The following is a 16304-nucleotide window of genomic DNA, read 5'->3' on the forward strand; positions in this document are numbered from 1 at the left end:
TGCTCTTCGAAAGATTAAAAAGCTTACTATTGAGGCGGTCAAAGCTCGACTAACTATATAGCACAGAGCTATATACCGGACACCCCAATCCAAGGAGCCTGTAAAACGCTAACATACTGTTGGGCCTCTGCGGCACAGCTTGTCGCTGAGACTGACCCATTGCACAGCCCCCCTTTTTCTGACATTTCTGAAAATCATGAAGCAACAAAGCTCTTTGTGCAGCTGCCTCGGGGTAACCTCGGAAACGGAATTACCCAAGAAAGCTCTCTTAAGCTTCTTCACCAGGGACTACCTAGGTTATGCCTGTTTGCAAGTCTTGGTATTTTATACAACTTCCCAACTTGACATACACGTTGGAAGTAATTTAAAGTAGTGGAATGCATACCTTCCTAAAGGTAATGTTTGAGGCATTTAAAAAAATAGATTGGCCAAGGGGTTTAATGTGCATATGCAATAAGACTTTATGATTGGTATATATCTGCACATGTTTAACCATGGGTTAACTATGTTCACATAAATTGTCTTCTGTTGACAGTTATCTTGTCAAGTGAGCACTTTGCCCTTGCGGAGGCAGGTTGTTATGTGCCTCTGTGGAATGTGTTAGTTTGTATTGCGAGTGCAAAGTGGGTGGTACGTGTTGTGAGAGCAAGGTGAGTGTGTGAGTGCAGGGTGAGTGGTAGGTCAGTGTGATTACACGTGGAAGGGTGTGACTCTGAGCATACTATGAGCTGTGCTCATGTATGTGTACGGTGAGCAGTGTGCCTGTGTGAGTGGACCATGAGTCTTGTGCCTGTTTGGGTGCAGTGCGTACCTTTGTATCTGCAGAGTGAGCAGTGTGCCTGTGTGCCACTAAAGCCAGACCTATTTGATTTGCAACGCTTGTTGCTCTCTGTTTTGCTAGTGCAGTTTTATTGTCAGACAGCAGAGAGCAGTCCCGGACAAGCTTAGCAAAGTAGTTGCACTGAAAGATGTTGGCGATGGAGGAATGAAGAAATCTCAGCTCCCTTTTTAGGTCGAGCCAGCAGGCAGCGCTGTCGCTATAGTGACAGTTTATTGTATCTGAAAAAAATCTCTGCAAAAAGGGGCTTTTAGCCTGCCCATCACTTACCATTTGCTAGCACCGTTGTCACTCTTGTATGCTGCCTACCTATTCAGCAACCTGTGGGATGCAGTCACATCCTTGTCGCTGTGTGGAGCACTGCTCAAGTACAGATTCATTTAATTTAATTAATCTCCCTCCAACAATCTCGCTGCGATTGAGGTAATAGTTGTTCTTTTTTGCATTTTTAAATAGCGCGAACTCGACCCGGTTATGCGACACTTTACTTGACCACCAGTTACACTTACACAACTTCACTTTCATTCTTATTTTTAAGGCAGGGGGAAGGAAGTGATTTGCCCAGAATCACAGGATGTTGAGGTGACGCCGTGACTCTAGCTTGATTTATCAGTTCCAAAGTCCGTTTCCTGCCTGCCTACAGTGCGCAAAGCGCCGCATTCTTGCTATTGGACGAGACCTCTTGGCTTTGCTAATGCTTGTTGGAGTATTGAGAGGACTTCTCATCAATGCACTGTTTAGATTGCATCAGTGTCTAGGCGTTGAATGCTTTATCGTACTGAACATATTATTATTGCAGACATATGTTTGCATTTGATATGTTGTTGCACTTAGAAACTAAAGCCAGCCTCTGTGCGCTAAAGGGTGTATGCAGTCACTGCCTCCTGTGCCACCTGTATGGACCTAGCAGACACCATTCGGGCAGAATGCTACAGGGGTCTCCTGCTTCTATGTAAAAAAATCCTTGTTTCAGTTATTCTTAGTAGTCAAAGGCTTCCTGCAAACGTTTGAGATTCCATATTGACCCTTGTCAGTGATTTCTGTAGGTCTCGATTACAGGCCACACTACAGGCCCATCGCCTCCAGTGCACACATAACACGAATATACTTCCCACCTCCTCAGGAGGACCAGAGCCTTCTGCAGACATCTCATGGTATTCATATTTCACTCCCCAGGAGTTTACTGTCTTCAGTTCACGCTTTACTGAGTTAGGGTCGAGCTGTTCTATAGGGCAGTCAGGCAGTGCCCGACAGGCTGGTCTGATAGGTTAGTGTGTCGGCTGGTTTGTTGGAGGTTTGTGTGCTTCTTTTATGGTGTGGGGTTGGGTTTAAATATTGATTCCCCAGACAATATCACAAACATTGCCTGTAACAAGCGCAGAGGCCTCCCTTACCTACCAAAACACATACAACGTGTTTTTACAAGTTCAAAACTGACCTATTTGCAAATGTGGGTCACTTTTTTAGCTATCCTATTCGCGAATGGGGGACACTTTATTTTGGTGCCTGGGCCTATTTTCTCTCACACTGCGACCCTGCGTTTCTCAGTAACTACACTTGATTCTCTTGGGGGGCTAAAAAACACAGTAGTGACACAGAACGCACAGGTGTCTGGTCTCCAAACGTCAATACCGCGTGTACATTCAAATATGATATCCAAGGATACCGCCCAGTGTGGCAAGTGTTGTGTTCACAACACAGCATCAGACTCCCCCCCCCCCCCCCCCCTTTGAGGGCTTTTTTTCTTAACGTGCACATCAGACCAATTTTGAAACTAAAATAGACATTTCTCGCTGTCATTTTCATGAACACACCTATATTATCTGTGCCCAGTCCTTGATTAAAAGGCTTAGAGCTACACCCAACCCAATATCTATACCATCCATTGTGTCCCTCAGGCACCTGGGACGCAACATTTGCACTAGCATGGATGAATTTAAATCACTCTGGGTAAATTGTGAAATTGGAGTTGCACAAACCGTCTCAAATTTCTACGTTATCATTTTTCTAATTTAACCCAGCAGAAGTATTATTCATACAAGAAATGTGGCCACAAGATTACTTTTATGCTTAAACCAGTCACCTGCAGGTATCTAGTGTGATTTTTTTTTTTTTTTTAAAGCATGATAGATCTATCCGTGGGTGAAGAGTCATGCAAGATACTGACATCACAAATTGTGCTAAAAAAGTAATTTTGCTAAATTCACATAATACGTTGTTTAAAAAAAAAAAAAAAGAAGTTTCTCCCACCGCTAATCTGCGCAAGCCTTCCTGGTGTCTATTTCCAAGGGGCATTTCTTTCCCGTACGCATCTGCTCCAGTAGTAAAAAGCGCAGACTATCAAAGATTAATCAGTTTTATTCATGCTCAAACATAGTATTTGTCTGATGTGCTGCTGCAGTTCTCGTGTTCTGCATACCACTGCCATCTAGTGTTGGGCACCGACGTTTGCTATTTGATTTCTTTAAAGAAATATTCACTCTCGGGAAATCTCATGACTTCTTCCTGAAGCCTTTGTTGTTGTGTTTTTTCTCCCATCTGTTTCAGACGTTTATCTTGAACTCCATTTCGAGCTACATCTGTGATCCTTTAATTCCAGTCAACGATTCGTTCTGGTACAGTGTTGAAACATTCATCTCATTGCTTCGAAGTCAGCCTGCACCGGCGCGGTTTTCAGACTCTGGTCCAATGAGAATGACTTTTGGGTGAGGAGGTTGGAGGAAACACCATTTTATTTCTTCCTGAAGTGCAATTCAAAATTCGTGTGTTTGGACCGACATCAGGGCTGATATCTCTGGCTCCAACGAGACCACAAGTAATCATATTGCTCGGTCTAAGAAAACAATTCAATATCGAAGGGAGCATCCCTGAGCAAATTTCAGGAGGCAGTGCCAAAACGCTGACATGCCAGCTGCTTTTGGCTCCGTGGAAACCAAAGGAGAACTGGGATGGTGAAGTCTTATCTGGCAGGCTAGGAACAGCAGCATGCCCTTCTCTGAGAGTTCTGATGTCGAGGAATAACCTACTTAATCACAAAAAAACCTGGGCCCAGGACAAAGGCTATCATCCAGAGCTACCATACCTCGACCAATACTCACAGATCGATCCTCAATGGTTCGACCTGAAAAACAATGTCCTCCAGAGACAGAGCACTGCTCCTGTGAGAGTTTAGCAACAGGCCTTGAGACTTCACTCAAGGTATCGGTCTTCGGATTCGGTCAAACGTACAGAGCCTGCTCTGCACTGGAGAAGACTTGATCTGAGGGCGCTGAGGCTCGAAATCAACCCACAACTACTCAACCCCAAGGCACCGCCCAGCCACCCTTGGAACTAAAATCAGCTTCAAAGCCGACTCAAGAAAAAATCGATTTCTTTGACGCTGAGTGAGTCCTTTACCACGGACACCTGACTTTTAAAGTGGAGAGCACATCTCAACCACATGACTATTGAGGCTATCTGTACTCTGGACAAAAAAAAGCCACACCTGTTTTCTAGAGATAGTAGCAATGCAACTGAAGCGCAGAGCGTTTTTGTATGCTCATTTGAGGGACAATAGTCCTAGAAAGAAGGGAGGACTTGCCTCAGTCGTCTGCTTGAGCTCAAACGATCTGGCACTAGACTACTCATGTTCACAGCCGGGTCCTTGTGAGGGCATGCCGGAGGAGGACAGCGTCAACAGCTATATGATTAGGTAGTGAATTTCTGAAATGGACAACACCAAAGTTGATTTTGTTCACCACCACAGAAAACAAACAACGCTTAAGCTGCACCTCCAGGCAACTACACTCACTATCCATGGGCAATGCACTGTGGGTGAAGTGGTCAGGTATATTTGCTTTTGCTTCTCCTCCACTACTTCTGATCCCATATATAGTGAGGAAACTGAGCCAGACGTCCATTACTCTCACCCTCGGCATTCAACAAGTGGCAAAGGTAGCAATAGTATTTCATTCTTTAGGAAACATCTATCCATCCACACAAAACAATACTTATCAGCTCAGACCTATTGACTAAGCGTCAGGATCCACTCAGACTCCAATCCTAATTAACCTAATGATTTGGCACCCTTACATCTGAAAATACCCGAGGACTGTATACAAATCCTTAGCGTGGCACACAAGCCGACCACGAATGCATGTTATGCTGCAAATTGAAAGAGATTTGTTCATTACTATATACAGAAGCAAATGGAGCCTCTTAAATCGTTGGTGCAGGAGATCATGTTATCTGCTGCACTGTAAGAAGGCGGGGTTTGCATACACTTAATTCATCTACATCTAGAAGCATCAGCTGCTTTTGTGCAAAACAGACAACATACATCTTTATTCAGAACTCCTGTTGTTAAAGCTTTTATGGTGGCCTTAAAAGAACCATTCCTCCGAGACCGCCACAACTTTCTAAATGGGACCGAACTGTTGTACTAACCAGGTTTGTGGGACCACCATTTGCAGTATGTGTCCTGGAAGGTTTCTTTCCTTGTTGCATGTCTTCACTAAAAAAAATTACTGACATGTAACTGTTAGCAGTAGAGGAACCTTACTTTCAGGTCCACAGTGGTGAAGTTGTCCTGAGAGCAAATATTGACTCCTACCAAAGGGGCACGCCAGACTACTGAATTACTTGCATTCTTCCAACAATAGTGGCAGAAGGAGCACTGCACAAATTAAATGTTTATTTGGCTTAAAATAACTAAGTTGATAGAAAAAAAATCCACCTGCAAGGCACATTACACTAGAAAGAAGGGAGCTGGAATGGCCTTCGTGGGAAATATATCAATAGTAGGTGTTTGTAAAGCTGCTAGATGGTCAGCACCACCCACTTTCACTAAGTTTTGTTGTGCGGATATTCAAGCCAGACAGAAAGCTTTAGGTGGTCAAACTATTGGAGATTTTTTCCAAATATCTGCTTACTAGTAAGCACTTTTTTAGGGACGTTCACTGCTTTATAGTCTATGCAGATGGCATGTGATCTGCGGATGCACATGCTACAAACAGTAAATGTTACCCTGTAACTAACTGTTTGCAGTTTCTGGTGCTGTTGTTATACATGCACCCCCACCTCCTGGATGCGAGTGGAAGATCCAAATGTTATTTATCAGAAATAATATATGTATTCACATGACACATTTACTGTCATGCTTCACTACATCACTCACCCAGTGGGGAAATAATCTATAGTGTAGTTTTTGTCCTTGTGCATTGTGTGTTTCAGGGAGTAGTCACAAGATATATTAAGACTGAAGACTTCTTACAAGAAAAAAACTTGCAAAAGTCCATGGCGCGCCCAGCACTAGATGGCAGGAGCATGTAGAGCTCGTGAATCTAGAGTATTACAGACAATCACAGGGTAAGAACTATTTTCCTTACTTGTCAAACTCTTTAGTTGACCACGTCCTGTATGGAGGTTTAGGGCACGAGTCAGATAGATATTTGAAAGTGAGTCTAACTTACATTCCCAAAAGGGTTTCATTTACAAGTGCAAAATCCTATTTTTATTCATGAGATATGAAATTTGCGTTCGTAAGTGTAGTTACATAATCTTATTATCACCCTTGTAAGGTGTGGTCTTACATGGAAGAATATCTGTTATGGACATGGAATTCGTGTTCATATTAGCGATGCCGTGGAAAGTGTGTGCACTCCTAAAAATCTATAGGTACTTGGCCTCATCTCACCCTAAATCCATCTACAATTCAATCAGGTCGAGGGTAGTGGTAGGTCCATTTCGAGGGTGGAAAAGGACAGGGAACACCCTTAGATTAGTGGTTGTTTGGGGAAGGATTTTTGTTTCACAGGGAAGAATAATTACTTATGAAATAAGCATTTGCAATGCAACGGGTCTTGCATTACGTCGAGTTACAGTTATTAGCATTGTAAACTCCTAACCGGACTTTTCTTGCCACATTAAATGGGAAAAAAAAAACGATCGCGTGGTGAAATAAAAAGAAAAAGTAGACCAGAAACCATACGGAAAACGTGGAGCCTCGTATGTTTCCAGTAGTTTACGGGTGCTCTCGAGGAGAGCTAAACACCAGAAAAGGCCTGATGTATGCTTGCTTTTCACAAATGAAAACAAGCGGATTTTAAAAGGTGCCTCATTTCAAGTATTCTCCTCTGTGCACCATGCTGGGATCACATTAGACTCTATTGGAGGTCTTGCGCTTATGATGTTAGTCAACTTCTGCATGCTTGCTTAATACCACCCTAAGCCCTGGCATTTATCTTGGCCTTTTATTTTGCTTCAACGACTGTCCTGTCATCCCCATGAGCTGCTGCTTGTCATGCAGAGCATGACTGAACATGGCTGGTATTTGAACGCAAGCCTGGAGCTTCTAGTGGGCCTTGAAAGTGGAGTTCAAGTTACTGAAACTATTCCTGATCCTCAGTACAGCCCACCCTTTTAGGTAATTCCTCGAACTCATCCGTGCCCTCAGATACAGGGATAGGACAATAACGTGATATGTGAGGAGGGCTAGTTAGAAGCACTGAGGTCATGCTTAGGAAATAAGAACCACGTGGCCCTTCGGACCTCACTAAATGCCCCGTCTGTCACCGCCGCCTTGCTCCCCATGCTAATTATAGAGCCAGATCCGACGACACACTGGCCAGAGCTATGCCGGGGAATGTGTGTAATCAGAGCATCTCTCACTATTGTGGTGGCACATCCTGCCAGCAGGCAGAGAGCCTGGGGCCTAGAACTGCTCGGCGATATCTGCTTTTGGAAGAAATACTTCCTGCAGTCGATTTACGTTTGTGTTCCTTAAGGTGCTATTGAGTTTAGGGGTACCTCTAACTGGGTGAAATTGAATCTCTCTTCTATACGCATTATCACTAGGGCAGCCAAGAGGGGTCTCTGCTCTAGGAATTGTGCCCAGCCCTCACTGTAGATAACCTCATCAGAAAGGAATGAATTGACAAAAAGATCTGTGCTGCAGCTCCAAGGAAGATGTGGATTTCATTCATACGCGTAAGCCTGGATTCGCAGTGTTAAAGGTTTTGTTTTCTCTCTTGCAAGAACCAGCCCTGTGCCAAGTAGAAGGCTTTTTAAGGATGAAAAATAAAGTCTCGCTGTATTTAAAATGAATGGGGAGAAGTTTGGACCCATCTGAATGCAAATAAATTGTGATGAGACCCAAAAATGTATCATCCTAAGCAAACAGAACTAGGTTCAGGGTCAGTATTCTTCCATCAGGACATTGCACGATGAAGCACTCAAGATTATATTTCAATCCTACCTCTTTCCCGTCACCTTATCACTTCAGAAAAGATGGCAAGTTCAGATTCGGAGTTTCGGTTAATATCGAAGAAGTGCTATTAAAAGGATAACAATTATTTCCACTAAAAAAATACCAAGGCCTGCAATCAAAATATAAGGGAGCGTGGTGAATCTGTCCACAGTCCTTTACAAGACTACATGTAACAGACGCCACAGATAGTGCAATTAAAGATTGATCAAATTATTTTTGTGTTTTTCATAGTTCGGTGTCTTTGGATCAGGGGCAAAGGCTCAGCTGCCTCATGTACAGCCAACAGGGTGATAGGATGACTTAGTGAGTTGAGTAGGGGCCACTGAAATATGGGACGACCTGCAGATATCGAGTTCAAATCCCATTTAGGCCCGACCAACCCTCCATCCTTCTAAGGTGGGTGAATTAAGTACCATAAAGTTGCATAATAGCAACATCTTTTATGTGCAGCACATCTTTAAAAAAAAAAAGGAGTTAGAGCAATCTAATTGAAAATGGTATTGATTGATGATGTTAATATCATCATAATTTGGTCTCTGCAGATAAAAATGGGTACGTACAAGGATGTTTTTGGTAAAAGCTTCTACGAAGAACTAGGCATTTCCTATGGCAAACAAGGCACAGGGAAATACAGTCAGATGCTGTCTGTAGATGTGGTTCGACCTATGAGTCTTCAAGAAGCATCTGTTCCTCAAAGAAGATCCAGTGTCAGCTTAAGAGATGCGGAGACAGCTTGTCCGGATGTAGATGGCTGCGAGCAGCGTGAGAAGATACTCAACTGCAGACTTGAATTAACATTTTCCCATCCTCATTTAAGTGTTAAAGCATAGAGCTGTGTAAAAATAATTGTAGGGAAACATCTATTCTCTGCACCGGAGTTCTGTCCTTAATGACGGAAAGAGAGTTAGTGAGTCTCTAGTTACTCCTGGTAGCAGAGGCAAGTCTTCGGGTCTGCATGGGACGTTTAGAGTTCAGCTCGAGATGAAGAGGCAACAAAGGAAGAAAGTATTGAGGGATAATGCAGAGATCATCCTCTCTTTCTCAGCAGGGTCATTCTGATGGATACGTATAACTGCATATTACCCATCTTTAAAATAACCCAAGGCACCAGACTGGATCCGGAAGATTTAACAGAAGTGATCTTGCATGACAGTTGATTTCATGTGGCTCCGCACTGACTTCATTCCGCTCCAGAAGTAACGATGATGAGTTTTCGCTGCAGAACTTCGAGGTTTTGTTCAAGGTGTGCAGAGAGCTGTCAGTTAACCTCACTCTCACATTCTAACATTGGACAGGTAGGTCAGACATTGGGCTAAAGCTTTCTTGGCTTCGGTCTGCTTTCCCTTTGTTTTCTTTTTGTTTTGTTTTTAGTAACAGGTTTACAATATTTAGTTTCGGGGTCTTGCCTGCTGTTAGGCATTCATTAATAAATACTTCTTTAGCTGACTCACGTAGCTTACTCGTTCTATTTGTAAAGATTTGTAGATTTGTGGTTGCCTTAAAATGTTTTATATAGTTGATGATCATGATAACAGCGTCCTCCAGACTTAGAAGATGTGCAGTTAATCTAAGAGCAACGATCTGCATATGCAAGGTCAACAACTATCCAGGTTCTGTTCACTGCAATCATTTTCTTCTGTTGGAACAGTTAATAAGGCTGCAGAATGCATACCTTGAATCCATTTTGTCCACAGTATTAAATGTTTTGCAAGGTAAATCTGCAAAATAATTGCAAAGATCATATTGATAACTCAGCCTTCTGCGACACACAGCTATCTCCCATAACAACCCTGCCTATCTATCTTAACTGCTACCCATCTCCAGCAGCATAAGAAGTCTCTGAACTTGCAAGTCTCTTCCTATCGAGGCCACCAAGTTCAGAACCTACCTAGCTCATAGCCATCCTTCTCTGACGCAGCAACTACTAGTGGCACTCCTTGCCTCGAACAATCAGGACAGACCTCATTCCATAACTTCCCCGCTTTACCTAATGGAAGCATTTAAAAAAACATTTATTCTCTCTGTTCCGGAAGTAAATATTTTTGTCTACCGCAACTATACTAAATATTTAAGGACATTTGATTCTTTCTCAGTTGTTTCCACTGTTGCATCTCACTATTGCTATGTAATTTACCTTTTGTTCAGAATTTCTGCTTGAATTTCCACTACTCTATGCACCTCTTCTGCTTACCGCCATTCTAAAAATTGTTTGAGTTCCAAACTCGATTCAGATGTATTATTATTCCACTGTGTAATACTCGAGGTCTTGGTAAGGCATCATAATACCGCTCTAATGCAGGAGCACTATATAAAACGTTTAGATAAATTAATAAAAGTTTATATACTTCATTGTGGGGGCATCTTCTGACAATTCAGGGTGCCTTAATGTGGACTGGTCTTCTACTTTGTAAAAGCCATGGCACAGGATGATGAGGCCCTGATTTGATGCACCCAAATGACTTCTCAATTTAGACTAACTTAATATCCTAGGCACTGTCATTAAATTGTTTTGATATTGTAGATATTGTCCTTCCTACGTGACTCCTCTCATGCACGTCCTGTTTCAGAATGTGTGTCACTGGAGGACCTCAAAAGTAGGTGTGTGAACTTGGCACTTAGGCCCTCATTCTGACCTTGGCGGGCGGCGGAGGCCGCCCGCCAAAGTCCCGCCGTCAGGTTACCGTTCCGCGGTCGAAAGACCGCGGCGGTAATTCTGACATTCCCGCTGGGCTGGCGGGCGGCCGCCTTCAGGCCGCCCGCCAGCCCAGCGGGAAAGAGGCTTCCACGATGAAGCCGGCTCGGAATCGAGCCGGCGGAGTGGAAGCTGTGCGACGGGTGCAGTTGCACCCGTCGCGTATTTCACTGTCTGCGCAGCAGACAGTGAAATACATTTAGGGGCCCTCTTACGGGGGCCCCTGCAGTGCCCATGCCAGTGGCATGGGCACTGCAGGGGCCCCCAGGGGCCCCGCGACCCCGCCTACCGCCATCCGGTTCCCGGCGGGCGGACCGCCGGGAACTGGATGGCGGTAGGGGGGGTCGGAATCCCCTCGGCGGCGCAGCTAGCTGCGCCGCCTTGGAGGATTCCAATGGGCGGCGGTACACTGGCGGGAGCCCGCCAGTGTTGCCGGTCCGACCGCGGCTTTACCGCCGCGGTCGGAATGCCCATTGGAGCACCGCCGGCCTGTCGGCGGTGCTCCCGCGGTACTCCAACCCGGCGGTCATGGACCGCCAGGGTTGGAATGACCACCTTAATCTTATATCTATGACACTCAGTTCTTCAGTCATACAACATCGTTCATCTCCTCTAGTGGCTGAGTGGAAGTTGGGTTTGTGCAGGCTTTGCTGAGCTGCTGCCTATGTTCCCAAAATGTTAGCACCTATTCCAATTCACCCCAACGTTTTTTAATTTAAATGGGCCGAAGAGCTAAGTGCACTATAGTTACCATAGTGAGTAACCTGATTCACAGAGCTGTAGCCACATCACAGCATTCCTCTGCGCCAGGCATGTATGCTCCTCTCACACTCACCAAACCAGTATAGAAAAGGCAACATGCTTATAAATGTACATTACTTGTAATGGGATGAGAAGCACACACACACACACACACACACTCTATTTCTCTCTCTCTCTCTCTCTCTCTCTCTCACTCTCTCACTCTCTCTCTCTCTCTCTCTCTCTCTCAAGAATGGCAAACATGCATTCGTTTGGTAACTCATGTCATTTTCAAAACTCTCAGACAAAGCTCTTATTTATAACCTAATTTCAACAAGCTTTATTTCAGAAGAATTACGTTTTTTTTGGACTACATAGTAGATACATCAAATGTCCCTACACCTTTATTTTATATGCTCCGTCCTCTATCTTTGAACTTTACAGATCTAGTTAAATTTACAATTTCTTTACGTACATACATTTGACATTTGCCGAGGCTTAAAGTGGCCATCGTATGCCCATGTTGCCCTCACCTATCACCTTTACTTGAGTGGCTCGAGTTTATGGCCATGACAATAGCATAACCACAAGACAATCATCAGCAGGCCACAACTATCTCAAATGTTTCTTTCCATCTCTCTAGGTGGCTGGAAGTACAGATGGAGAATCTGACCTGCACCCAGCGCTGGGTGATTTACATGCGTCTCTTGCAGCAGTCAATTTGGCCAGGAGGGGCCCTCCGTACTGTGCCCCGTCCAGTTAGAACACAGGAGCAGAAAGTGGCTGCTAGAGGGCAGGCTCTGCATAGCCTCATGGGAATTCTACCAGGTGAGCCCCCCTAGGGAAAAGCAACTGAATGTTTACCACTGATGAAGTGTGTGATTGAGTTAACAGGAAGGGTTATACTGATTCTTCCAACAGTTAGGTCTTTAGAAGTACAAGGTAGTACTTTGTTCTCATCGACAGCAAGTGATAGGTTTGGACTTTCTGGAGGTAAAGCTAGAGTTGTTGAGCTTTGTTCCCGTAGCTTGGAGCACTGAAAAGCTCTTCTTGGTGCACCGGGGGGAGTTATGGTAGTCTCTCTCGGGTGTATTACCTAGAGCTAGGTCTTTTGAGCGTCCATCAAACTAAGAAAAGATAACTTATGAATGTAGAGCTGGCGAGTTCACAGAAATGTAATTGAAATGTTTAGTAGGGAAAATTATGGGGAGTACAAATCCTTCAAGTAGTAATCAGGGTCAGGGTATTTCTGAGGTCCGCAGTTTGAGCGTTGCAAAGTGTGTGCAAAACATGATAATGCAGCATTGGGTCAGCGAGGTGTGAGTGAGCCAGAGGAACCTTTCTGTGGAGTCAAGGGTAAGTGCTGGGAACTAAATATGATAAATTAAAGCTTATATTTGTATTTCATTTGTTGTGTTTAGATGGGGGCTTTTCAGCCAAGAGGCCCCTTTGTAGTGTTTGATAAATGAGGGATATAAAGCATGGTCCGGGGCGATATCACAGAGCCTTACAACAATAAACATGCATGCCTAAAGGCCTATTCAATTGTATGCTCGTAAGGCTCTTCCCAGTATTTTGGCAAGTCTACCTCGAGATAAAGGTGAAGTAGTAGAGATTTACTAAGGGATATACCATGTACATCCCTGAACTTGGATGTCTGACTGAATTGTATGATACTGTCCTTTTCAATAGGGGGCAGGCACCAAACCATTCAGGTCCCAGTCGAATAAACAAAAGGTTTACATTCAACCCTTTGCCTTTTGGGAGGCAGCAAGAGCAGTACATGAGCTTTATAACACAAGAAGAATGAACCTACTGAACGTGGCTTACCTGAATCACAATGGCGGCCTTCCCAGCCCATATATTCAAGGATGTCTTGCTCGAAGATTTTATGAGCATGCCAACCAGGGCCATAGTCAATCATTCATTTGCAAGATGAACCTTCACAAGTGAGTTCAAAATCACACCTATAAGACCTCTGATAAAATGTGGATTGAATCCCGCTGAGCGAACTAACTTCTGACCAATAGCTAATGATCGTTTTTTAGGAAAAACAGATGCATTCTAACAAATATCAACATTTGTAGCAGATAATAACCTCCACTCATGCTGTCATAAGGAATTCCATCCTGCACGTGGCACTGAGATATCACTGATAGCAGCCTGAAGTGATATAAAAACAATCACATAATAATGGAGAAGCTGCCCTCTTCCTAGATCTATATTTGTTGTTCAAATGGATGGAACATACTTCTCCATGCATTAACCAAACTTAGGAACCCCAGAGAGTTGACCATTATCCCCAATTCACGAAAGCGCTGACAATTTTGGTAAACAATAACAATATGGCTGTTTGCAACGTTGTAATGACAATCTTTACTGAGACCTTTTGCGATATTACATGCTTAATGTTGCCTTGGGCGATGATTAGACAATGAACCAGAATCTTTGTGCACTTTTACAACATGTTCCACGTAAAACTACAAGCAATGCTCTTTTAATAATTGACTATGAAAGGATACCCAATACTGATGCATATTGGAGCCTTTACAGCCTTGTAGGAGAATTAAGCAGTATTCACATTTTACAATGCAACACATGCTGCAAATGGATTATGAGACAAGCCACTTGATTTTTTAGTTTGTTTTTTTTTTTCCATCAAGAGGGCACCAGCATAAATTTGTAAATGTGGCAGCTGCAGCATAAACAGGATCCCACATAGGGCACAGACATGCAATACACCGTTTGGCTGAGATATAAAGGTAAGGTCAGCCTCAAAAGTGACTGATTCTGGACTTTTTGGAAACGAGTTATGAGAGGGCTCAAGGAAGAAGGGTGTTTCTAGAGCAATGAAGCTGGGTCTCCAAAGCACACATGCAGAAATTCAATCTTTGCAAAATTGTGGAAGAACCTATGCTGTTGCATACTACTTGGGGTGGAGCCAAAACTCATGATTTTCTAATGATTCCTTACTTCTTTAGAGGTAATTATGTGAATCAGGATATTGTTGCCATACATTTGGCAGCCCAGGTTGTAGTTGCTGTCGATGTCCTCGAGAAGCTTTGTGCGGACCTCAAAGAGGGGGTGTCCAATGCTCGACAATTTTGCAAGTCCATGCAAGTTGGTTGGAGGAGATCACTGAAAACAAAGTAGACTTGTTGAGTCATTTTGGCTCAAACTGAGTCAGACCAACAGAGCGTGTTTCCCTGGATTAGATAAGAAGCTAAGAGCCAGAGATATTTTGTGGTCAAAGGTGTTGAATGCAGCTGAAAGGGCTCAGGATCAGAGTGAAGATCTGTTCTTGGTCGAAGGCATTGAGCAGTTTTTCCTCTCATGTTCATAATTATGTCTCTGTCCACTTTCAAGGATGGAATTCTGGAGAACATGATGAAGAGGTTGTGTTCTAAGTGGTTGAAGAGGTTGTTAGTTTAACATTACTTGAATTATTTTTAATGTAGGCACATCACAGAATATGTCTATAACTGGGCTTACCACTGAGGTCAGCTCTGCAGTGGAGGTGGTTAAAGCTATGTTAGGCTTCTGGAGACATATCCATGTTTGTGAATTTCATTGATGAACTTTCTAATGAGAGGTTTGAGGCATAGCCCAATATTCCAACTTTGTCAGTACATTCAGAAGGTAGTGGGTGTCGAAATAGCTCCTTCTTGTACTCAATAGAAGTAATGGAAAGCTGCAAGGTGGTCATCCTCACCCCAAAAGAACTACATTTGGGAGGAAGCATGGAGAGAAGGTCTACATAGTGTTGGACTTGTCTCAGAATAAGACTGACACTGAAATACACAGTCCTTCGAAAGTGACATCCTGGCTCAGGTTAGATTGTAGGTTGCCATGCAGTGATAAACCCAGAAAAGACCTTACTGTAGTTGCCAGCCATGGATATGTAGTGTTTAGTGAAAGACAAAGAAAAAGACCTGGTCAAAAGTGTGGAATGTGTTTATCTATTGATTGATAGAGGAGTTTGACGGGGATCACTTTAGCAGAAGGGAATATGGTATATGTTGATGTGGGACCAGGACTGTGGGGTGTCAATGATGGTTGAGAAGACAATATTGTCATTGCTGATTTTTAAGTTTCTGGATTTACAGATTTTAGGACTGCCTTAAGTGTTGAGTTCACCACGAGTGAAAAAGTTGAAGAAGGCATGATCAGATGAGTAAAAGGGGTTAGGAGAGTTGTTGTGTGCTCTGATATGCAGACGTTTGGTATCATAGAGGATACCATGTCAAGGCCAAGCTAACATCATGAGTGGGGTTCTTTAATTTGTACAGTTCTAAGGTTGTCTGTGTCACCAGTCCTTCCTAGGCATATTATTTGGAGAGACTGTTGATGCAGATGTCCAATCAACAAAGGAACATGGCCCCTTTTGTGATGTCTAAATGTAGTTAGGGTGCAAAGTTTTGAACGTTTTGTGGATGGCAGTATATTCATTTGTGTTGGAAATCTCTCTTTCTGCAGGATCACTCCCAAATGTTTTGCCTTTTACCCTTCACTTTTTTGCTGAATTAGTATTTGTTGGCCTTAGGCCTCTGAGCAATTTACCACTGCTGACCAGTGCTAAAGTGCATGTGCGTCTCCCCCAAAACACAGTAACATTGGTGTATACCTAAATGGCATATTTTATTTACTTGTAAGTCCCTTATAAAGTGATATACCAAATACCCATGGCCTGTAAATTAAATGCAACTTGTGGGCCTGCTGCAGTGATTCTGCTGCCCACTTAGGCAGCCCTGTAAACATGTCTCACGCCTGTCACCTGTGTGTGCAGT

The 16304-nt window shown here is 43.5% G+C and overlaps 1 protein-coding gene across 1 annotated transcript in view; it reads left to right on the forward strand.

Annotated features, from left to right (window-relative positions):
- The window catches only part of SNX19 (sorting nexin 19), a 142773-nt gene that overhangs the window by 56535 nt on the left and 69934 nt on the right, over positions 1-16304 (forward strand). The window contains exon 9 of the mRNA XM_069224461.1: positions 12161-12345. Coding sequence (XP_069080562.1) covers positions 12161-12345 — 185 coding nt within the window. The remainder of the gene's footprint in view (positions 1-12160; positions 12346-16304) is intronic.

The sequence above is a fragment of the Pleurodeles waltl genome, chromosome 3_1, assembly GCF_031143425.1.
Source record: "Pleurodeles waltl isolate 20211129_DDA chromosome 3_1, aPleWal1.hap1.20221129, whole genome shotgun sequence".
NCBI lineage: Eukaryota > Metazoa > Chordata > Amphibia > Caudata > Salamandridae > Pleurodeles > Pleurodeles waltl.